This window comes from Furipterus horrens, unplaced genomic scaffold (assembly GCF_987537825.1).
Source record: "Furipterus horrens unplaced genomic scaffold, mFurHor1.1.pri manual_scaffold_13, whole genome shotgun sequence".
In the NCBI taxonomy this organism is placed as follows: Eukaryota; Metazoa; Chordata; class Mammalia; order Chiroptera; family Furipteridae; genus Furipterus; species Furipterus horrens.
Window position 1 is genome coordinate 39,617,529 of NW_028327183.1, and position 24,111 is coordinate 39,641,639.

General features: G+C 45.8%; 1 protein-coding gene and 1 pseudogene across 1 annotated transcript; both read left to right on the forward strand.

Annotated features, from left to right (window-relative positions):
• Positions 1–1,847: 1,847 nt before the first annotated feature.
• On the forward strand, positions 1,848–16,091 carry ACP7 (acid phosphatase 7, tartrate resistant (putative)). The gene is made up of 12 exons (XM_090260065.1): positions 1,848–2,019; positions 7,858–8,058; positions 8,358–8,540; positions 9,445–9,568; positions 9,796–9,858; positions 9,956–10,070; positions 10,157–10,264; positions 10,353–10,410; positions 10,509–10,576; positions 10,680–10,751; positions 13,959–14,096; positions 15,190–16,091. The coding sequence occupies exons 1-12, from the start codon at positions 1,899–1,901 to the stop codon at positions 15,253–15,255; spliced, it is 1,317 nt and encodes a 438-aa protein (XP_090116191.1). The 5' UTR covers positions 1,848–1,898; the 3' UTR covers positions 15,256–16,091.
• A 3,732-nt stretch (positions 16,092–19,823) lies between these two features.
• On the forward strand, positions 19,824–19,920 carry LOC149994633 (U6 spliceosomal RNA; annotated as a pseudogene).
• Positions 19,921–24,111: the final 4,191 nt, after the last annotated feature.

Genomic DNA, 24,111 nt, shown 5'->3' on the forward strand with positions numbered 1-24,111 from the left:
ATAGTAGTGTTTGAAAAGTTAAAAAAAGAATAAACTCAAATACAAGAGAAAAGCACATATATTACTGTATCACATATTTGTTTTAAAAATATTTGTATGTCTGTAGGTTAGACTTCTCCTGCTGCTCCAGGAACCACCAAGCATACTTTGTGCCAAGCCACTCACAACCTTCCAACAGGTCACAAAGGTTCACAAATTCTCACTTGCTTCTTCCCAGACCCCAGGGCAATTTCTGGAGTTCATGCATTAATACTAGAAATAACAGCTGATTCTTATCCATCTCTTACTCTGGGCCAGGCGCGTTCTCAGCATGAAATTTCATGTGTCAACTGGTTTAATCCTCAAAACAGCCCACAGAATACATACCATCATCACCTTCATTTTACAGGTAAAGAATCCGAGGCCCAGCGAGGTGGAGAAACCGGCCTAGGGCGATAGCTCAGAAGCAGCACTGTCATTCCTGGAGGAATCAATGGGTTTAGCTTGCTGAGGGAGCAAGGTGGAAGGAACCGAGAGGAAGATGAAGCCGGCACCATGGGAAGGGGATCCCCCGAGTCTCAGGCGCCGGTGGCAGCACACCTGGGTGGCGTGGGACCCCGCACGGCCAGGGGTGGGGGCCGATTTCCGTGCACTGGGGGCTCCGCAGCTGCGGGGTGGGGCAACCTTACCCGTCCGGGCGCTCACCTAGTGGCTGGCTTGGAGGTGGCGGCGGCGTCGTACCAAACTTTTCTGGGTCCTCCTTCTCACGCCCCGCCCTGGGGGAGGGGGACGGGTGGGTGTGAGGCGCCCAGGACCGGCCTGACCTGTGGGACCCGGGGACCCAGCTGTCTGCGGGGCCTGTCACCTGGAGAAGTCAGTCTCTTCCGGGGCTGGGACGGCTGTGGGCGGCGGGGTGCCTCGGCGGCCCCAAACTCATAAATACCGCAGCCGCGCTGGTGGCCGGAGACGTGCGAAAGGGCAGTTCGCGCCCTCGAGGGTGAGCTGGGGACGGGGAGGGCGCCCCTCGCCCCAGCTCTGGGCCTCCGGGCCGACGGCCTCGTCCGGACCTGGCAGGTCCTGGGGAGCTGGAGACCTAACTGGAGGCGGCAGGGAAGGGCTGAGGAGAAGGGAGGTGGGGATACAGGAGGAGATGGGGTGGAGGTGGGGATTGGGGTCACAAAGGCAGGATGGAATGCTGGAAGGGGATGGCGGAAGGGATGGGGCCGCTCCAGGTAGGATGGACTTCTGTGGGATCTGTGGATGGCACGGAGGATTGAGGTCACTAAGATCAAAACAGAAGGCTGGAGGCTGGAGGCCGGGGCGCAGTGCTGAGGTCCCCGAGGGCAGGGTGGAATGTTCGGGATGTAGGGAATCAGGTAGAAGACACCAGAGTTACTAAGAGCAGGATGGAATGCTGGGGGTGGGGTTGCCAAAGGTAAGTCCATGCATGAGCCCTCATCCCACCCCCAAACCTGAGAGTGAGCTGTGGTTAAGAGCCAGGGCTCTGGAGCCAGGTCTCATGGGTTCCAAATTTGGCTCCATCACATCCGAGCTGTGCAATTGAATCACTGGGTTGCTCATTTTCCTAATCTGTGACATGGGGCTGCTGAGCACAGCGGCCACCACACAAAGAATGCTGTGAGGCTCCCATAAATTGATCTATGCAATGTGCCCAGCACCCAGTGAGGCTCAGAGAGCCTTGGCTGCTAGGTAGTGATCATTATTTTTGTTTGCTCTCCAGCATCTGGATAATCAGTGCCCCTGAAGACCTCCCTACCATCCTGCCTCCCTCCCCGTCACATTGCCTGCTCCCCTCCATTCTCCATCCTCCTAGGCCCTCCTACTGTCGCTGACCAAATCTGATCTACTCCTGCCTGGCCCCCATCCCTTTCCCCTCTCTGCTCCCACCCCCCTCCACCATGTGCACTTTTCTTCCCTGCTGGTCCTATTGCTATCTGCTCCTGTTTTTCTCCCTGGGAGTCCAGGGGGTCCCAAAGGATCCTAGAGCTGCCCCCGAGCAAGTCCACCTGTCCTACCCAGGTAAGTGTCTGTGACCCCTCCTCACAGGGAGGCCCATTGGGTTAGGGGCTCAGGAATCCCACAGTGATTGATGTGGGGCCCAGGATGGTGCTGAGTCTTCATGAGCCTCAGTTGTATGCATCTGTTAAATGGGGATTACAAGCAGTAGTGTATCTGGCTGTGTGGGAGATGATTCTGGTGCCCAGCCTATGGTAAGCACTCTCTAAAGGGAGCTGCTGTTGCTCTTGCTCATTGTGTCACTGCTCAGTGTGTCCCCACAAGGCTGCCTCCTGATCTTTGATCACCAGGTGGTGGTACACTGGGTAGTAAGACCTTGGACACTGAATCATTTGCACCCAGACTCCTTGGGTTTGAATCTCAATTTTGCTGTGTAGCCTTGGGCGAATGACTTAACTTCTCTGGTCTCAGTCTGCTGATCTGGACAATGGGATTATAGTAGTGTGACCTCATAGTGAGGAATAAATGATATATTACCTATGAAGTGGCAAAAATGAAGCTTGATATGTAGCAGGAGATCTCACATGGGTTTGTCTCAGGATGTCTTAGCACAGCTAAAATTATTGAAAACCTTAAGGAGCTTTAGTTTATATGAGTTATATCCATAGTATTTGCCTATTAGAAACCACAACTGAGACACTTAGAAATATTTATTGTCATTTTAAATGAACAATAATAAACCCATTCTGTATTAAGGTAAATGATACTTTTCATGAAAAATAACTATGTTTTGCAAAGAAAAAAAAATCTAGTCAGAAGAGTGGCATTGAGCTACATCTTTTTAAGTCTCTATGCTTCAGTCCGTTTTGACATGCTACTTTGGATAATATATATGAAGCAAATTTTGTCTCATGCAGACACATGGTTGAAATAGAGAGGAGGATTTTAAAAGGAGTTACAAATCATTGTGGCTGTTTCTTTTTGCACTAAAACCCAACTCTTTCCCTCCCTTCTTTCCTTCCTTCCTTCCTTCCTTCCTTCTTGCTTTCCTCCCTCCCTCCTTCGCCCTTTCTCCCTCCCTTCGTAATTATTTTAACTTTTTATTTTGAAACAATTTCAAATGTACAGAAGAGTTCCAAAGGTAATACAGTTCCTGTACCCCCTTTACCCAGCTTCCCTTAATGTTAATCTCTTACGTGTCCATGGTACCATCGTCAAAACTAAGAAATGAACATTGGCATCACATTACTAACTAAAACATGGATTTTTTTTTTTTCCTGGATTTCACCAGTTTTTCCACTAATGTCTTAATTCTAATCCAGGATCTGCTACAGGGTTCCATATTGCATCTAGCTGCCATGTCTCTGGTCCCCTTCTATTTGTGACACTTCCTCAATGTTTCCTTGTTGTTGGTATCCTTGACATTTTTAAGGAAGATAAGTTTCTTAAAGAGTAGTTGTTGCAAGGTGGAATCTGAAACTGTGTGAATAAACTGGTTTTGGCATTTGCTAACCAAGTGATCTTGGACAAGGCACTTTGCCTGGAGGCCTCTGTACAAAGAACAACAACAAAATCTGTCTCACAGGGCTGCTGTGAAAATCCAATGAGATCACAGCTGTCCTTTGGCCCACAAAATAATAGTAGCAAATATGTTCTTTGACTAAGTGCTTCAGATAGATAAGTCAATGAACCTCATTTTGGACTTTAAGCTGTTACTCTCATTGTATAAAAGAGTAAACTGAGGTTCATAGAGATGAAGAATCTGACCCTAGGTCACACAGTCTGTAATTTGAACCAAAACAACTCAAGAACCATTGTATTTTTTTTTAAACTTTAAATTTTGTACTAATTTTAGATTTAACAGAAATTTTGCAAAAATATTAGTTTCTATATCCCTTTCACCCAGTCTCTCCTCATGTTAACATCTTACCTAACCAAGGTACTGTTATTAATACCATTTTATTGGTGCAAAGCTATTAATTAAACTATAGAACTCATTAGAACACCACCAATTTTTCCATTTAGTTATTTAGAAGTTAGTTGTTGCGTCTCCTCTAATCTGTCAATTTCTCACTCTTACCTTTCATGATGTTGACAGTTATTTTTTTAAAATAATTTATTTATTTGTTTGTTCGTTTATTTATTTATTTATTTTTAGAGAGAGAGGAAAGGAGAAAGAGAGGGAGAGAAACATCACTGTGTGGTTGCCTCTCACTCACGCCCCAAACTGGGGAGCTGATGTGCAACCTAGTTATGTGCCCTGACTGGGAATCGAACCATAGGCAGTTATTTTGTAGGATATCCCTCACTTTGGGTTTGTCTGATATTTTCTCACGATTGGAACTAAGCTATGTGTTTTTCTGGCAAGACCACAATAGATGTGCTGCTGTGGCCTTCCTAATTCATGGTGTAGTGGCTTATTGCTGTTACTGGTGATGTTAACCGTTGTTGCTTAGTTCCCAGGTTTCTCCACTGTAAAGTTTTATTCTTTCCTTTGTTGTTAATAAATATCTTGGGGAACATTCCTTGAGACTACAAAAATTAGGTTTCTTTTGAAACTTTTGCCCGCTAATTTTAGTACCATCAGTGAATTCTGTCTGCAACAATTACTAGTGTGGTGTTTGCCTAGTTGTGGTTTTGTAAACTTCTAATTCTCTCTTCCCATCTAATTGAAATTTTACTCTAAGGAAAAGCTGTTCTTCCCCCCTCCATTTTTTATTTTTTCAGTTATTTATTTACGTCAGTATGAACTCATGGATATTTATTTTATTCCATGGGTTAAAGTCCTATACTATCATTATTATTTTTGTGGCTCAAATTGTCCCTGATTTGGTCTTTTGCAATTCCTTTGGATTGGCTTCTGTATTATTTTAACAAAACCACATAATTTTTAGAGCACTTTTTCACTTTCTGTCTCCACAAATCATTCCAGGCTCATCCTGTATATTTCCTGCCCCATCTCTGGAATCAACAACTGCTCCAAAGAGCCCTGATTCCTTCCACTGGAGAATGGGTATTTAGAAACCAAGATCTGAGCACTGGGTGTGCTCATTGCTAGTGAGGCATCATTGTTTCTAAGCCCTCTCACAAATGGAGCTAGGCCATACATGTGTGTATGTTTATAAGTATATGCCACATCTATGTTTCTGTATCTATCTGCAAATATATTAAATACCATGGGATCATACTGATACCTCTGATTTCAGTCCAACGTCAAATATTTATTTATTTATTTACTTACTTATTTTTTCATCCTCACCCAAGGACATGCTTATTGATTTTTGAGGGGTGGGAGCAGAGAGATCGATCAGTTGCTTCCCATAGTTGCCCTGAGACCTGGGATCAAACTCACAACATAGGTATGTGCTTTGACTGAGAATCACTGGCTACTTTTTGGTATACAGGACAGTGCTCCAACCGAGCCACAGCAGCCAGGGCTCAAATGTTAAATTCTTTTTAAAAATATTTATTTTTCCTTCTTTCCTTGTTTGTAACTTTTTTCTTTAACATTGAGAACCTAGCTCCCATGATCTACAATAAACTTGCTGGCTTGTTCAATGCTAGCATAGGCATAAAGTGCTTTCGAAATTGTTTGCTGTGTCCCTGTGAGGGCACTTACTGGATGATGCCACTTGTGTTCAGTCCTCTTTTCCTGTGGTTCTACAGTGCCCCGTCAACCTACTTCCCACCCTGTCAGAGTGGTTACTTTATTCACTTTTTTAAAGATTTTATTTATTTATTTTTAGAGAGAGGGGAAAGGAGGGAGAGAAACATCAATTGACTGCCTCTCACACGCCCCCAGCCGGGGACCCAGCCTGCAACCCAAGCATGTGCTCTGACTGGGACCGAACCTGCAACCTCTCGGTCCACAAGCCAACGTTCAATCCACTGAGCCACACCAGCCAGGGCTATTCATTTTAAAATATAGTTTCAATCATTTGTTAGTGCTTATATTCCATACTAACGTCTCTCACATCCTGGGTAGTTCTGTTAGTTTATTTTTGGGGTGTATGAAGGAAATATGGAACATAACTATAGTTCTATGAATCAATTTTTATACAAAAAATATAGACTCAGAGAGGCATTCTCCTTCCTCATTCCTTCCAACCCAATTTCCCCTTTTTTTCTACCCCTTCCTTTCCCATTCACCCCATATAAGTAATCCATCTCTTTAGTTTTTGGTGTATCCTCCTTGTATTTCTTTTGTACAAATGAGCATATCCTTGTGGTTGTTTTTTTTTTTTTCTTATATTCTCTTCCATGAAGAGTAGCTGACTATATATACTCTCATGTACTTTGCTTTTTAAATTTTATGTCATTGACCTGGCCGGTGTGGCTGAGTGGACTGAGTGCCGGCTTGCAAACCAAAAGGTTGCTGGCTCGATTCCCAGTCAGGTCACATGCCTGGGTTGTAGGCCAGGTCCCCAGTTGGGGGCGTGTGAGAGGCAACCAATCAACACCTCTCACACTGATGTTTCTCTCCCTCTCTTTCTCCCTTCCTTGCCTTCTCTCTAAAAATAAATAAATAAGTTATTTTTTTAAGAAAAACAAAACTTCAGATGATTCATTCCTAGGTATAAATGCTAAGTAAAACTCAGCAATGTTCAAGATAACTAAGAATAAGGTTAGAGGGAACAAAGATCAGATTAAAAAAATAAAAATAAATTTTATATCTTGGATATCATTCCGTATCCTAGAGTTCCTAGAGCTTGTCCTCTTTCTTCTTGACAGGTGCACAGTGCTCCACTTGTATGCATGTTGTAGAGTTTATTCAGTCACTCTGCTACTTATGGGCATTTCAGTTGTTTCTGGTATTTTATGATTACCCACAGTGCTGCAATGTGTAACCTTGTGCATGTGCATTTTCGTTGCTGGAGGAAGAACCCATGCTCTTTTAAAAAAAAATTATTTATTTACTTTTCAGAGAGGGGGAAGGGAGAGAGAAAGAGAGGAAGAGAAACATCAATGTTCGAGAGACACGTTGATTGGTTGCCTCTCGCATGCCTCCAAATGGGGACTTGTCCTGCAACCCAGGCATGTACCCCAACTGGGAATTGAACCAGCGACACCTTTCGGCTTGCAGGCTGGTGCTCAGTCTACTGAGCCACACCAGCCAGGGCAGAACCATGCTGTTAATGTTACACTATCCCTCATTATATTTTTAATACCTTGATTTGGTTGCTAACTTTTAAGAATTTGGAGTAATCATTTAAAAGTCTGGATTTGTCTATCTATCTAGATATGCTCCTGGACATAAAAACCACAGTATAAAGATTGACTCTAGAAACTGAAAGATTTGGTGGCACTGGGCCTGCTTCCTGCATGGCAGGTATCACCGGAGCTGAGCAATGGCTGCCCCTTTTTGACTGGGCAGGGCCTGCAGTTTGCCACACCCCCCACAACTCCCTGCCGCCTTATTCCTTATAGCTGGTCCCCTTCCCCATTTATATTACCTAGTTGGCCTCTAGACATCTTAGTTTATAACCCCTAAATGATATCATTCATGCAAAATGCTTGGCACAGGGCCTGCACATAGTAAATGATTATATTTATAATAATAATATCCATTCACTCATAAAACCCTAACTCTGCTAACTACTGTTTCAAGTGCTTTACTTGCTAATTATTAATCTATGCCTCATAACAACCCTACAGAGTAGATACTATTATTATTTCATTTGACAGATAAGGAAACTGAGGCTTAAAGAGGCAGTGACTTGCCCAAGGAAACCTCAGCTTGGAAATGACAGAGCTGGGATTGAACTTGGGAAGTTCCACAACCTGTGTCCTTAACTACTGAGTCTTCAGGAGCTGTCAATCATTGCCCCTCGCTCTCTGCACATCCCTCTCTGCCATGCCCAGGCTTCACTGCCCAGCCCCATTCTGTTCTTTTCTGCCCAGATGAGCCAGGCTCCATGACTGTAACCTGGACCACATGGGTCCCAACCCCCTCTGAAGTGCAGTTCGGGCTACAGTTATCGGGGCCCCTGCCCCTCCGGGCCCAGGGCGCCGTCAGCCCCTTTGTGGATGGAGGCCTTCTCCGGAGGAAGCTCTACATGCACCATGTCACACTGCGGGGACTGCTGCCGGGGGTCCAGTATGGTGAGAGGGGTCCCGGGCCCAGGTTTTGAGGGGTGAGTGGAAGAGGAGTGGGATATGGGTTAGAAGCTACCACTGGCAGGTGGCTCAGGCTGGGTTCCTAACTTCTCTGCTTACGCAAGCCTATTGCCTGAGACCCTGGGATAAAAATGGAAGGTGACCCTGGAGTGAGGTGGACAGAAGGGGCATGGGTCAAACCTGTTCAACCCCCTACCTCTGTTCCCTGCCAGCTGAAGATGTGTGGGGGTGGAGGAGACATACTGGGGGCCCCCAGCTGACTGTGACCGCTCCCTTCCCTTCAGTTTACCGCTGTGGCAGCAGTCGGGGCTGGAGCCGGCGGTTCCGCTTCAGGGCCCTAAAGAATGGACCCCACTGGAGCCCACGTCTGGCTGTGTTTGGGGACCTGGGGGCTGACAACCCGAGGGCCCTACCCCGGCTGCGCAGGGACACCCAGCAGGGCATGTATGATGCTGTTCTCCATGTGGGTGAGGCATCGGCAAGGGTGCGCCTGGAGGTATGGGGGGGGGGGGGGCTTGGGTGGGAGGCAACTCCAGGACTGTGGAGGGGACTGGGGCGGGGGCTGGTGTGGTTCTGAAGGGACTGGGGGCTAGACTGGCCTTGGAGATGGTGTCTGTGGTGGCCGGACTGCCCAGTTTAAAATCCCAACTCGCCAGCTTAGAGCTACACGCGTTGGTTTTTTCCTCTGTGTTATTACTAGAGCTAAGATGAGTTTAGAATTCATAGGACTGTTGTGATGACTAAATAAGTTGACATTGTCTGGTATGTTGTAAGTGTTAGTTATTATCACTGCTGTTGTGATTTGAGGGGACAGGGAACCAATGAGAGGTGAAGATTGGGGCTGATATGGTTCAAAGCCACAGACTCTGGAACTGGATTCCTAGGGTTTGCTTCCTGGATCTTTACTAACCAGCTCTGTGAGCGTGGGTGAGCATCTAACCTTTTTGGGCCTCAGTTTTTCCACCTGAAATGGGGATAATAATAACAACACCCACCTCAGAGGGTGTTTTAAAGACTCAGATGATCAAGCATGTAAAGCATTTGGAACTGTGCCTGGTATAAAAGCAGTACCAGACTATACCAGTCTTAATATTGCTCTGGGAGGGCACGAGATGGCGGGCAGAGATGTGATCAGAGCACAGGAGACTAGCATGGTCCTGTGGGAGTCTCAGGGGCCAGAGGTTCTGGAAACACTTCCAAATGCACACACGGGTGGGTGCAAGGTAGGGATCAGAGAATTTGGACGGCTTGCAGACCTGAGGTTGCCCAGCCCACACCTGAGCAACCAGGACTCTCAATTCTGGCGAAAGCAGACCTAGGTCTCCGTCCTCACTCTCTACCCCTCACCCCCACCCAATGCCCAACCCCCAGGAGACTTTGCCTACAACATGGATCAGGACAACGCTCGCGTCGGTGATGAGTTCATGCGGCTCATCGAACCTGTGGCTGCCAGCCTGCCGTACATGACGTGCCCTGGGAATCACGAGGAACGCTAGTGAGGGCCAGGGGCCTCAGGGTGGGCACGGGCCTGGCCAGTGAGAACAGATGTGTCCTTTTTGGTGTCTCACCTTAGTCCCTCGTACCACAGCAGCTCATTTGTGGTAGTGAGAGGAGAGGAGGGGAGGGATGGGCTGGGAGCCAGACTTGACTTCACAGTCCTGGGAGATAGGGTGGGCGGAGCACCCAGACCCTCCCCCCAACCATTTACTTCCTTTTATTTAGCAACTTCTCTAACTACAAGGCTCGCTTCAGCATGCCCGGGAACAACGAGGGCCTGTGGTACAGGTACCTGGGGGGGGGCTAGGGGACTGGCCTCCCTCCCCTGAAGGATGGGAGATGCAGTACAGACTCCATCTCTGACCCCAGTCCTTTGACCCCTCAGCTGGGATGTGGGCCCTGCACACATCATCTCCTTCTCCACGGAGGTATATTTCTACCTCCATTATGGCCGCCACATGGTGGAGAGACAGTTTCATTGGCTGGAGAGAGACCTTCAGGTAACCTGGGTGGAGGTCCTCTGTCACCTCTTGGACCTGCCTCCCCTCCCTCCCCGCCACTGTCACCTCTCACTCTTTCTCTCTAGGAAGCCAATCAGAACCGGGCAGCTCGGCCGTGGATCATCACCATGGGTCACCGGCCCATGTACTGTTCCAATGCTGACATGGATGACTGTACATGGCATGAAAGCAAGGTGAGGACCCCCTCCCTGGGGACAGGGTGCTGAGAGCCAGGCGGGCGTCGGCCTGAGTCACCCCTCACTCCTTGCTCCTCCTGCCCAGGTTCGAAAAGGCCTCTTCGGCAAGTTATTTGGTTTAGAAGACCTTTTCTACAAATATGGTAAGTGGCTGGCGGGGGCGGGGAGGCTCCCCAGCCCCAGGTTCCACCTCCTGCCTCTTCTGGATTCAGGGGCCTGACCCCCACTTGCTCTGTCTCAGGGGTCGACCTACAGCTGTGGGCTCATGAGCACTCATACGAACGGCTGTGGCCAATTTACAACTACAAGGTGAGGCTCAAGGAGGGCTGAGGGCTGGTGTCCATGGACCCCTAGTCAGACTCTCTGGCATGGTCTGGTATGACTCACCCCTCTCCCTTGTCCCCTTCTTCAGGTATTTAATGGCAGTCAAGAGATGCCCTACACCAACCCTCGAGGTCCTGTCCACATCATCACAGGATCTGCTGTGAGCAGGGTGGGGAAGGGTGCAGAATTCTGGCTTCTCTTTTCTTGCCATTATTTGAGGGTTGAACTTGGACAAGCTGGAGTGCTGTGTGTTTCATGCAGTCACTGTCACTAACTCAGCCCTAGAGCTTAGGTGCAACTAGAAACATGCCCATCGTACAGGTGTGAAAACAGAGGCCCAGACAGTAAAATACTCATTCGAAGTCACAAGTTCAATAGGTGGCAGGGGTTGGGGGCTTGCCCAGGTGGACTGAATGAATCCACAGGCAGAGGGCTTATTATTTTTGTAACTGAAGTCCAGACTGTATTCACATTCCACCCCCTTTCTCACTAACGACCCTTTTCTGTTCCAGAATCCCACAGTGTATTTGGTTGTTGTCTTCTTAGCCCCTTCCAGTCGGTGACAGTTCCTCAGTCTTTCCTTGTCTTTCATCCTTCACATATTCGCAGACCCTCATGTTCTGCAGAATGCCCTCCATTTGGGTTTATTTGACACTTTCTCATGCTGAGATTTGCGTTATGCATTTTGGGCAAGATGATCACAGAAGTAATGCCGTGTCCTGTCAACGCCTCATACCAGGGAGTGGGTGATGTCCACGTGTCTCTATCCTGGAGGGGCTTCTCTGAATCATCAGCTTAAGGAGGTGTCTGCTGGGCTCCTCCACCTAAAGTTATTCTATCTCCCCTTTTAATTAATAAATATCTTAGGAGGGATTCTTTCAGACCATGCAAATGTTCTGTTTCTCTTCAAACTTCCACCCACTAATTTTCAGCTGTCGGTGGGTCTTGCCTACAACAATCAATACTGTGGTGTTCTATTGGAATCTCCTATTTCTCTCATTTCTCCTAGATTTATTAGAATCCTTTTGTGAGGAAGAGCTGTCCCTCAGCCTCATTTATTTGGTTAGTTATTAATTTATACCAGCGTGGTCTCATGGGTAATTATTTTATTTTATGGGCTATGATCCAATACCATTGCCTATATTGCTATTCAGGTGGCTCCAGCTCTGGACATTAGGAGGGAACTCTCCAGGTTGGTCCCTGTCCCTTTGATGTGAGCACTTACTTTTTGGCACTGCAAGGTGCTCTAGGATCATCTTGTGGTGTTTCCATGCCCCCACCTTGGAATCAATCACTTTGGCAGGGAGAGAAGGCTTGCTTATTTATTTAAAGCCTAACTTGAGGATATGCTGATTGATTTTAGAGAGGAAGAGAGAGAGGGAGAGGGAGAGAGGGAGAGAAATGATGATGCTCCAACCAACTAAGCCACACGGCCAGGGCAGAGAAGGCTTATTTTTCAAGCCAATTCTTACAAATTAGTAACAGCTTCTCATGATAAAAATTCAAATAGTAGTGAGGGCAGGAGGTGAACACCAGCCATCCACACCCCTCCTTACTCCCACTCTCAGTTGTTCCCTTTCTTGGTGGCATTTTAGAATGTTCTCTGCGTGTGCAAGTGAGTTATTGTCTACGTAGAAACATGTTACTGCATCACCCTCTTTCCCAAAACAACTTGGATCATGCTTCATACCCTGTAGTTCTCAGCCTTGGTGCCTGTTAGAATCACCTGGGGAGGTTTTAAAACACCGATGCCTGGGCACCACCCCAGACCAAACACCAGAACGTCTGAGGGTGGAGCCCTGTGTAGTCACGTCCTGGAGCAGGAACCAGAACGTTTTCAGCACCAGGGCTCCTCAGGCCCATAAGTGATTGCTATTCTGATCTATAATATCACAGATTAGATTTTCCTTCAATTTAAAATTTTGAAATGATTTCAGACTTACAGGAAAGTTGCAAAAATAATACAAAGACTTTCCATATCCCCTTTAACAAGATCTTTCAAAAGCGAACATTTAGCCATATTTGTTTTAATCTCTTTGTCTCTCTTTATATATATGCATATACATATGTGCATATATACATTTTTATTATTATTTTCAGATCCAATGAAGAATAAGTTGCAGAAATGATGTCCCTTTACCCTTCTGTCTATATTTCCTAAAAAAACAACAGGGACATTATGTTATCTCTTATCACTACAGTATAATAGTAAAATTCAAGTAGTTAACCTTGATAATATACCATTATTATCTAATGTACAGATTTCACTCAAATTTAGCCAATTGTCCCATTTGTGTCCTTTAAATCAAAGCAAATAATTTTTTTTTTCTGTCCCAGGACCTAGTCTAAGATCACATGTTCTATTATGGTGTCTTGTTTCTTTAACTTCCTTTACTCAGAAACATTTCCTCACTCCTTCTTCATTCTTCATGACCTTGAAAAATTTGAAGAGTACAGTAAAATCATTTTGTAGAATATCTGTTCAGTTTGGGTCTGTTTGCTCATGCTTAAGTGGAAGTTATGCCTTTTGGGTAAGAATACACAAAAGTGATATGTGTTTTGAGGCCATACTACTGGGAGACGCATGGTGTCTCTAACCCTCTCAGCTTCAGTTTCCCGTTGTGTAGATGTGGTAGGGCTGTTTCATTACTGATGATGCTGTTCACTCTGATCAGTTGGTTGAGGTGGTGTCTGCCGGCATCTCCACCATGGTTATTCTTTCCGCCTTTATAATTAACAAGTGTCTCCTGGAGAGATACTCTGAGACTACGCAAATGTCCTGTTATGCTCCAAACTTTCACCTCTAGGTTTACTATCTGTTGATGATCACTTGTTATAATGATGGCTGCAAAATGGTGATTCTTTTTTTTGAGGTCTCTCATTCATCTGGCATTCTACTGTAAGGATGAGCACTCCCTCTGCCCCAGGCATTGGTGATTTTTAAAAACTTTCTTGGAGGGTCTACTGTACAGCGAGGGTTGAGACTCTGATTTCTTCTATTCTGCAAGTGCCTTTCCCCTTTAATGATACATCCTGGCCAGGTTTCTGTATCACCCTGCTTTGTGACGGTTATACTGTAATTTACTTAACTGACCCCACTGATGGGCATTTGGATGGCTTCCAGCTCAGGGCTTTTACAGAAAATGCTGCAGTGCAGAGTCTTCTACAGCCATGAACTTTCTAAAAGACCTGGGCACTGGAAGCCTGGCTGGGTCAAAACACTCAATTGTGAGCTTTATTGAGGTCAAGTCTTAATTGACTTTGTCTTCCTCGGGGGCAGGAGGGCCCTGACCTGGCAGGTAGTTTCTGCTCCTCTGCATGTCCTCCACCTGCCCCAGATCTGGGTCTGAACTATTGTCTCCTGCAGGGCTGTGAGGAGCGGCTGACTAGCTTCACCCTCTTCCCGCGGCCTTGGAGCGCCATGCGGGTGAAGGAGTATGGGTACACGCGGCTACACATCCTCAATGGGACCCACGTCCACATCCAGCAGGTGTCCGATGACCAGGTCAGTGAGGGGCGCCCGATTCACCAACCCAAGCAACCAGGCTCAGTGTGCTCTGGAACCGAGGACTCTAGAGCCAGAAATCCTGGGCTCAAATCCTGCCTTTGCTACTTCCCAGCTAATAATCTGAAGCAACCTACTTAACTTTGAGCCACAGTTTTCCCGTCTGCAAAATGGAGACGTTTAAGAGTTCCTACCTCACAGGATTATGTGGGGGTTAAGTGACTTATATATAAAGTTCTCAGAACAGCTTCTAAAACATGGTAAATGCTACAGCTATTTATCAGCCTGAAGCAGGGGGAAGAGAAAGACGGTGGGTGAAGGAAGCTGTGTGTGTTCCGGGAGGTATAAGGTGAGATGAACCTAAACAATCATGGCTCACATTTCTTTATTGTTGCCATTGTAATTTTAAAATAATGATAATCACTATGATTTGTTGAGCACCTACTGTGTACCAGATGCTGGGGATAGACGCTTTATATTTAGTAGCACTGGAATCACAACAATCCCATGGGGTGGGCTGTCTTTTCATTTTAGAGATGAGAGAACTGAGGCTCAGAGAGAAGAAGTAATTTTCCCAGGGTCACACAGCCAGAGAGTGGCAAAGCTGGGATCTGACCCCAAAGAACATGCTCTTTCCATTACAAATAGCTACTGTTTATTGAGTGGCACATGCACCAGGGGCAGGCTTTTGTGTGTACTTTTTTTTTCAGTTCTCCCCAGTTTATAGAACATGAAAGTTAGGCTCAGAGTTGGGTCATGCGCTTAAGGCCACCCAGAGAGTGGCTGTGCTGGGATTAAAGCAGGGTTTCTGACTCTAAGGTTTGTGCTCTGACAGCAGTAACCTACACTTATGCAGTTCTTGTCAAGTGCCCTTTCCAAATGCCTCATTTTAACCCCCACAGCATCAATGAAGTGGGCACTATTACTATCATCCTCACCTTGCAGATAAGGAAAGTAGAGGCTCAGAGAGATCTAGCAGCTTGTCCAAGGTTATACAGCCTATCAGAGGCAAAGCTGGTATTTGAACCCAGGCCACCTGGTCCTGGAGTCTGGGCTTGCAGCCTTATACCGTCTCTGTTTTTGTTCCTTGCAGGACGGGAAGATTGTGGATGATGTATGGGTGGTGAGACCCCTGCTCCACCGGATGATGTACCTCTAGGGATGGGGCAGCTCTCATCAGGAACCACGGGCCTTGCTGCCTTGGCTGGCATAATGGGGCACTCCGCAGGCCCCGCTTGGGGGAGTCTGGGCGGGCCTCGACTCCTCTGCCTTCCTGAAGCCCACATGGGTGAATGCAGCGTGAGGGGTCCAGACAGCTCTCCCCTCCTGGAGAGGTGGGCGTCCTGGCACCTGTGTTGGAGGGCAGGTGTGGACACAAACACAGACAGACCCAGGTGGGCGGCACAGCCCTGCCCTGCTGCATGGCACTGACTGGGCAGGGTGCTCTCAGGGCCTCGGGAATAAAGAGGCTTCTGGCCGTGGCTCCATGGACTCTGCACTTCTGCCGCGGGAGCCTGCTGGGGCGCCCCTCTCCTGTGCGGGGGAACGAGAGGCCTCTCTAGCCCCAAGTCTCAAGGTGGGCACAGCCAGCATGATATCACTCTCCAGCAGGTGGCGACGGTGACTTCCTCCCCCTTAGCACCCCCTCAGTGCACCAGAAAGTGCCGGTGAGTGTCCGTTTGTGCTGCAGTTCCCCAGCCTGGCACTGACTTGCCCTGGAAGCTGAGAAGAGTTAACACTGCCTCCAAGCTGGGATGGCTGACGAGCCTCAGGTGTTCACAGACCTGCTGTTTTTCGCCCTTTTTCCTCCTTCCCCTGTTTCCCGTCTTCCTTTCATTTATTCAACCATTATTTATTGAGCACCTACCATGTGCAAGGCTCTGTTCTCAGTACTGGGAGACATCCATGAACAAGACAGAGACCTCTGCCCCTAGTGGAGCTCACATTGTATCCAGGTGACAGGCAGTGAACCCAATAAAAAAGTAAAACACATAATGCCATCGCTGTTTAGTGATAAGTGCTCAGAAAAAGCAGGAAAGGGGATGGAGAGCAGGGGAGGGAGTCTGAGGGAGGAGCCACATGAGGAACCATGTGGACTGTGATCCAGGCAGAGAAAGAGCCAGCACAAAGGCCCTGAGGCAGAAACGTGCCTGCCCTGTCAGGGGATCAGTGGAGAGGCCAATGTGTCTGGAGCAGCTAGAATGCAGGGCAGATCGTCTGTAGCCTCATGGGCCACAGGGAGGACTTTGTCCTTTATTCTGAATGAGATGGAGCCACGGGAGGGCTCTGAGCTGGTCGACAAACATGATCTGACTCTAGTAGTTCTAGGCAAAGGCTGAGGGCTCCGCCAAGGGAAGCCACGGAGTTCCAGCTCTGAAGGCTGACCTCCCATCTGTTCCTCCGTTGTGCTGTCAGCCTCCTCACGTCTTATTTCTACCACCCCGACTCGGCACAAGGCACCCCGGCTCCGGGCAGTTTCTTGGACACACCAAGCTCTTTTTCACTGTAGGCCTGTGTACTGGCTCTTGGTCCTCTGGGTGCTCTCTCCCCAGCTCATCCCTGGCTGGCACCTTCTCAGCCTCAGGTCTCAGCCTTCCCTGACAACCCCAGCTAAAATAACCACAGTCACTCTCTGTCCCAACCTGTTTACTTCATTTCTAGCTCCTAGCATTCTACAATTCTCTCATTGATTTGTTCGCTGTTCCTTGTCACTGTATCCGTGGGCTGGGTTTCTGAGACGGTGGAGGCCAAGGCCATTTTGTTCATTCCTGGGTCTATCTCCTCCAGCAGCCCCTCCAAAACCCTTCTCAGGCTGGTTTAAGGCCCTGGGCCCCGCCCATTTCAGCCCCGTCCTTTCTGGGCCCTCAATGTCTGGGGGTGGGTCTGTCTCCATCACTGGACTGTCAACCCAGGAGGGTGGTGTTTAGTGCACGATCCAGCCCAGCCCAGCACATGACAGATGCTTAATAAATATTTGCTGCCTTAATGAAGGCTGCCACATGCCAGGCTGCAGGCAACACCAGGGACAGCAATGAATCAGAGCTGGTCGGGCACTGTGGGAGCTCACAGGCAGGCAAGGAAACACAGTTACCCAACATGGGTAACAAGCAATAAGGGCATGCCATGGAGTGGTGCACCAAGCCCGTGAAGCTGGGGAGTCATCCTTGCATGCTGCAGCCAGACTAAGCAGGTGTCCGTGTGGGCTGGCACGCTCTGTGAGGCTGTGAGCATGCCGGGGCAAAGGGGTCCAAAGAGCAAAGGCCAGGCATGGGAGCCAGACAGAAACTGGGGTCAAATCTCAGCTCTGCCTCTTCCTGTGGGGTGTGGAGTCACCAGCCCTCTCTGAACCTGTTTCTCCATCTGTAATGAAAAAATGATCATACTTTGTGGGGCTGCCTTGGGAATAAATGAGCTTGAAAGCCTTGGTGCTGCCCTTGACCTCTTTTCTCATGCCCCATATTCAATTACCTAGTAAGTTCTGTTGGCTTTGTCTCCTTCTACCTTCAAGGCCCCCACTCTGGTCCTGTCCACCTTATTTCCCAACTCCTTCCTGGTCTCCCTGCTCCTGTTCCTGCCCCCACATGCTACAAAGGGACCTGTAGTCACCTGCGTCAGATTATGTCCCTCCCTTGCCTCTGTCTCCTTGTGGCCCCATCTCACTCAGGGTAAAAGCTGGAGTTCTTCCTGTGGTCCATCCCCCATGTCCTGTCCCCAACACCTCCCTGACCTCCCACTAGTCGCCTTTGCCCACTCTGCTTCAGCCGCAGTGTCCTCAAATCTATCAGGTTACCCTCTGGGGTTGCACTGGCTATTCACTGGGCCTGGGACTCTGCCCCCAGGTATTCACATGGCTCCCTCCCACTTCTTCAGGCCTCTGATCAAATCTCACCTTTTCAGTGAAGCCTTCCCTGACCACCTGTTTAAAACAGCCTTCCATCCTCCACCTCCCATCCATCCCCCATCCCCTTTCCCTGCTTTATTTTCCTTCAGACCATTTACTTACTCCATCAGAATGTGCGCCAGGGTGCAGGGGTTTCTGCAGTCCCAGTACCCAGTACATAGTAGTTGCTCATTGTTGTCGTTTGAATGAATAGTAGTTGGTTGAATGAATGAAGGAAGGAAAAATACAGGTAAAATGCTTAATGCAGCACCTGGTGCTGAGGGAGTAGGTAACAAATAGTAGGAATGATGATGATTTAGATGAATCAGATAAAGGCCCAACCCTTGGGGCTCCCACTGCTGGGTGTGCAGGAGACAAGCATGTAAGGCTGATTGCGACACCTGTGACATGTGACACACATGGGAAGTAATAGGTTGCAGGACTGGAGACCCTGAGGCTTCCGGGAGACAAAGCTGAGCAAGGCTTTTAGAGGCTACAGAGACCTGCTCAGTAGGACTGGGGCGAGTGCTCCCAGAAGCAGCAGCTGGGCCCAGGGGAGAGCTCAGGTGGCTGGGGGTTCTGTGCAGACACAAGGAGGGAGAAGCTGCAGATCTCTGCATTCATTCATTAACAAATTTTATTTACTAACGTCCTTTATTTCTCAGATCAGTCAGAAATGGTTCCTGTTGATTGTAACTCAGAACCAGGAGCTTTGGTGGGTGTGGCTCAGCTGGTTGGAGCATTATCCTATAGCAGAAATGTTGCAGATTCGATCCCTGGTCTGGGCGTGTGATCCCTGGTCTGGGCACAATCAATCAATGCTTTTCTCTCTCATCAATGTTTCTCTCTCTCTCTCTCTCTCTCTCTAAAGCAATGAAAAATGTTCTTGGGTGAGAAAAAAAAAAAAAAGAACCATGAAAGTGGTGGCCCAGATGACAATTTTCCCCTTGTAAAGCTTCAGTTGTACCCAGGAAGGTGAAGAAGAAACCTTGAAAACAAGCATGCTATCACATGATAATTCCGGTGTGGAATAGCCAGATTGCTTTAGATGTGGTATCCAGGGAACGCCTCCCTGAGGAGATGATGTTTGAACCAAAAGATAGGGAGCTGGTCAAAGCAAAGACCTAGAAGAGTGATCAAGCAGGTGTAAAGGCCTTAAGGCAGGACTGAGCCTGTGTGTTTGAGGAATAGCAATGAGACCAGGGTGGCTGGTGTGGAGAGAGTAGAATTGCCAGGTGAATTACTGGCAAATTTAACTGGATGCCCAATTTAGTGTGAATTTCAGATAAACAATAAATACATTTTTGCATTTACGAATATTGCATGGGATATACTTATCCCAAAAAATGACTTGGAGTTTGTCTGAAATTCAATTTTAATTGAACATCTTGTATTTGTACTGGCTAAATTTTTATTGCAACCCTAGGTGTGAGCAAGAGAGAAAGTGGAGGGAGCTGAGGACAGAGGCTATCAGGAAGGCAAAAAGTTCCCCTCTGGGTCCTACATGCATACATGAGGGGCAAGGGTGCTCTGAGTTCTGCAGGTGTCTCGGCTCCCTAGGCAGTTGGCCTCATTGCCCAACCCCCTCTTTCCTTCCAAGACCTCCTTCCAGGTCTTTGCTGCTACATTTCAGAAAATTTTTTAAAATGATAATATCTGTAGTTTTCTTCAGGAGAGAAAATAACACACTCATTGTTGAAACAAACAAATTCAAACCATGAAAAAAAGTCAATCAATAAAATAGAACCAGAAATTTCCCAGCTGTCCCATTACTTACAGCTTCTAACTTCAAACATTTTAATGTTTTTCCTTATAACCCTTGATTTTTTTAAAATGTAGGTATTCTCATGCTCGCATTGGCAGCACATGTACTAACATTGGAACATACACGGAAGGTTAGCATGGCCCCACACAAGGATGATATGTTCATGAAGTGTTCCTTGTGGCAATGTATACAAATATTGATTATGTTGTACACTTGAAACTAATATAATGTTATATGTCAATTATATCTCAATAAAAAAAAGAAAATACTATCATATGACATGGGTGAGTTTGTAACCTGTTTTTCTTTCCCACATAAATTAACATGGGCATAATATCTCAGTTCTGTGTTTTTCTTAATTTTTAAGCATAAACGTTATTTTTGAAACAGTTTTAGGTTTACAGGATTTCAAAGATAGTAGAGTTCCCATAAACCCATACCCAGTTTCCCCTATTATTAAAATCTTCACCTTAATAGAAGATATTTGATAGAATTATGGAACTGCTATTGATACATTATTATTAAGTGGAGTCAACAATTTGCTGCAGTTTAAAAATGTTTAAATATAACTTCATTAAGATGTAATTTAGTACAATTATCTTCACCCTTTGAAAGAGTACAGTTTGAGTTTTGACAGATATACATTCCTATGAAACCACCACCACATTCAAGATTCAGAATATTTTTGTCACCCCAATTTCCCTCCTGCCCCTTTGCCATTAATCCTTCCCTCCGTCCCCCCGCCTCAGGTGATGACCAACCTGTTCTGTCACTATAGGTTTATCTTTCCCAGAATGCTATCTGTGGAATTAGATACATAGTTTGAAGTTTTTTAAGATCGGTTGCTTTCACCCAGCCTAATACATTTGTAATCCATCCTTGTCCTGCTTATCGATACAGTATTCCCTCACTTACCGCAGGTATTACGTTCTTCTAGACCCTCCTGTGACAGGTGAAAATCCGCGAAATAGGAACCTTACATTTATTTTAGTATTTATATATATTTTAAGGCTTTATAAACCCTTCCCACGCACTTATAAATCATTCCCAGTTCCTTATTAACCTTTCCCACTCCCTTATTAACTTTTTCCACACTTTTATAAACACTACTTATGTTCTTAAACATATTCTACACTCTTAAACCTATGTAACTTTAACAACATACATATACAGTACCGCAAAATCCTGTGATATAACAAAAAATCCACAATAACTAATTAAATATAATATTTTTTAAAATCCCACGATACAGTGAGGCCGTGATAAGTGAACCACGATATAGATAGGGACTACTGTAGTTCCTTTTGATTGCTGAGTAGTGTCCCATGGAACAATCTACTGCAATGTGTTTATCTGTTAACCAGTTGAAACAACCTTCCGAGTTGTTTCCAGTTTGGGGCAATTATGGAAACAACTGCTATGAACATTCCTGTATAAGTCGTGTGTATACATACATATTTTCATTTCTCTTGAGGAAATACTTAGGAGTGGTATTGCTGGGTTCTGTGTCTTCCACATTCTGTGGCTGCATGGATGTGTTCCACAACATGTTTTGAGCTCCACCATCACCTTATTTTATGGTATATTATTTATTTGTTCATGTGTTTATTACCTATTTCTCAAGCATTTATTCTTTGAAAAAGAAGAGAAATATTCAATAGTCAGGAGTCTAGATCCTGAAGTCAGGCTGCCTGTGTGACTTTGGAGAAGTTCCTTAACCTCTCTGTGGTTCAGTTTGCACATTTGTCAAATGGAGTTATTAGTGCATTGGGTTGCTGCTTAGATTAAATGAAGTAGTAAAAGGCCTGCCATATAGAAAATGCTCAGGACATGTAGTTATCATTATTCAACATGCTTGACACACAAATGGCATTCAATGAACATGTTTATTTATTTTTTTATTTATTTTTATGTGGTGTATTATGTTTATTGATTTGCGAATATTAAACCATCCTTGCATCCTTGAGATGAATCCCACTTGATCGTGAATGAACATATTTATTGAATGAATTTGAGCAGTCTTTAAGAGCATCAGCTCTGAAGTCAGACTTTCTGGTTAAAATTCCACCAAAGTTGCTTAAAGGTGGTGGGACTTTGCTCCACTTCCTACCCTACTCCCATGCCTCAGTTTCCTCATCTGTTTACTGAGGCTAAGGATCCCATCTTATAGAGAATTGATGAGAATTAGATAAGACCATGTAGTGTTTAGAGAGGGTCTGGCATAGACAGCAGTGAAAAAAATTGGAAGCAACCTAAATGTGCAAGGATAGGGGAAATATTAAGTACAGAATTATACACCAAATTTAAAAAATGGTGATTTAAAAAATTTTTTAAAGATTGTATTTATTTACTTTTAGAGAGAGGGAAAGGGAGCGAGAGAAACACGCATGTGTGAGCAATCAGTTGCCTCTCACCTGCCTCCAGTTGGGGACCTGGCCTGAAAGCCAGGCATGTGCCCTGACTAGGAATCGAATCAGTGAACTTGCGGTGTGCAGGCAGGCACTCAATCCACTGAGCCACACCAGCCAGGGCAAAGAATGGTGATTTTAAAAATTCTTACAAAAAAACTGTAATGGTAAGGAGCTGCACATTTACACCTTTGTCTATATCTTTCTTTTCCTTTAAGAACAAGTCCTCGAAGTAGAATTGCTGTATCAAAGGGTGGACAGCATTGTTAAGTCTTTTGATTGATGTTGCCAAAGCCTGCCCTAGATCAGTGGTACAAGTGGAGTATGGGAGTGGCTGTTATCTAGTATTTCATTAGCACTGATTATAATATTTAAAAAAATATTTTTCTAAGAGATGAACAAAAGTGATCTGTTTAATAGCGTTAAAGAGCAAAATTTAACCAAATAAATTTGAAGACTTAATTGACTTTATTAAGCTATTCATGAATCAGGCAGCATTTTTATCTAGCAACTAGAAGGAAACTTCAAGGAGTTGTACAAAGTGGAAGGTTTTAATCGACAGAAAAAGGGTGGAACTAAAAAACAACAAAAGGAAAAAAAAAGGGTGGAACTAAGAAAAGAGTAGATTTTTTCAGGCAAGGTCACCTTCCCCTAGGGGAAGACATTGGGGTTCTTATCAGGCAGATTACCTCACTAGTGTTGATCAAGAAATTCCTGACTGATTGGCTTAAAACTCTACTCAAGGGAGTGGTTGGAACTATAATTAGGTTACTTATTAAGTTTTGTTTTGGTGATTGGTTTAGCAAAAGTGACTCCATTTTGGCTCTTTCTTTCTCTTTTTAAACAATAACTATTTTATTAATTTCTTGTTCTCCAACTCCATTTATTCTTTTCTATTGTTTGTATTTTTAATTTTTGTTCCTGTCTTTTGCCTATTTTTCTATTGTATGTTCACCTTTCATATTGATTTCTAAATGTTCTTTACATGTGGCATACAGAAAGCTTTGTTTGACATTCATATATTGCCACTTATCTTTTTCTTTGATGTATTGAAATGTGTCATTTTTATTAAGCCAGTCTGCTTCACCCTCCTTTTCTGTTTCCGTTCTTTGGGGGTCACATCCTCACCACCACCTCCAAGAAGCCTTCTCTATAGAAGGTTCCTTGTGCACGGGGGTAAAGAAGCCAGTGACTCTCAAACCAGTAGGAGATAATTAACAGATGAATCATGGAAATGGGGCGAGGAAATGACATTCCGTAGCTCCTCACACATATCTGTGGGATCAAAAGGAGGAAGATTGTCATCACCAAACACAGAGAAATGGGAAGATGTAGTTAGATAACTTTGCAAATAAGTTGGAGATAGACTTATAACTAGATTACCCTTAGTTAATCACACCCTGAGTTAAGTAGTTAATCGTGTTAGATTGTGAACCCGATTAACCAGTAATGGAGAAACCCGATGGAGAGGGGCGGGGGGAGCTAATCTCATTAGTATAAAAGCAGTTTACTTTGTCTACTTCGCGCTCGCATGTCCCTGCCTGGCTGTGCGTCGAACTCTGCAGACTCGTGAATAAATGCCTTGCTTTGCTGCTGAAGTCCTGGGTCCTGGTGTTTAATTGTGAGCATTTCTCACACTTCGGACTGATTTCTCTCTCCCAGGGACCTGAAGTAAGAGGGCGTACCCTCTTTACTCACCCATCTTTAGTAAGCCCTTGGAGCAAGTCTGTCCCCAGGCTTGTTCCAGGAGTCTGATCCCTGATTGAGATCCCCAACTAAGTTACAAGGGCGCTTTCTTAAACATGGGTTCTAGAGCCAAATGTGTTGCAATTTGCAGGCGAAGGCTGCACCTGGTCCTCCTCCCATCGCTGTGACCTGAATAAAGTGCCCTCATCTGAGTTACTAGCCTTGCTCTTTTTTTTTTTTTTTTACGGAAACTCTATAAGGCATAAAAGTTTCAAA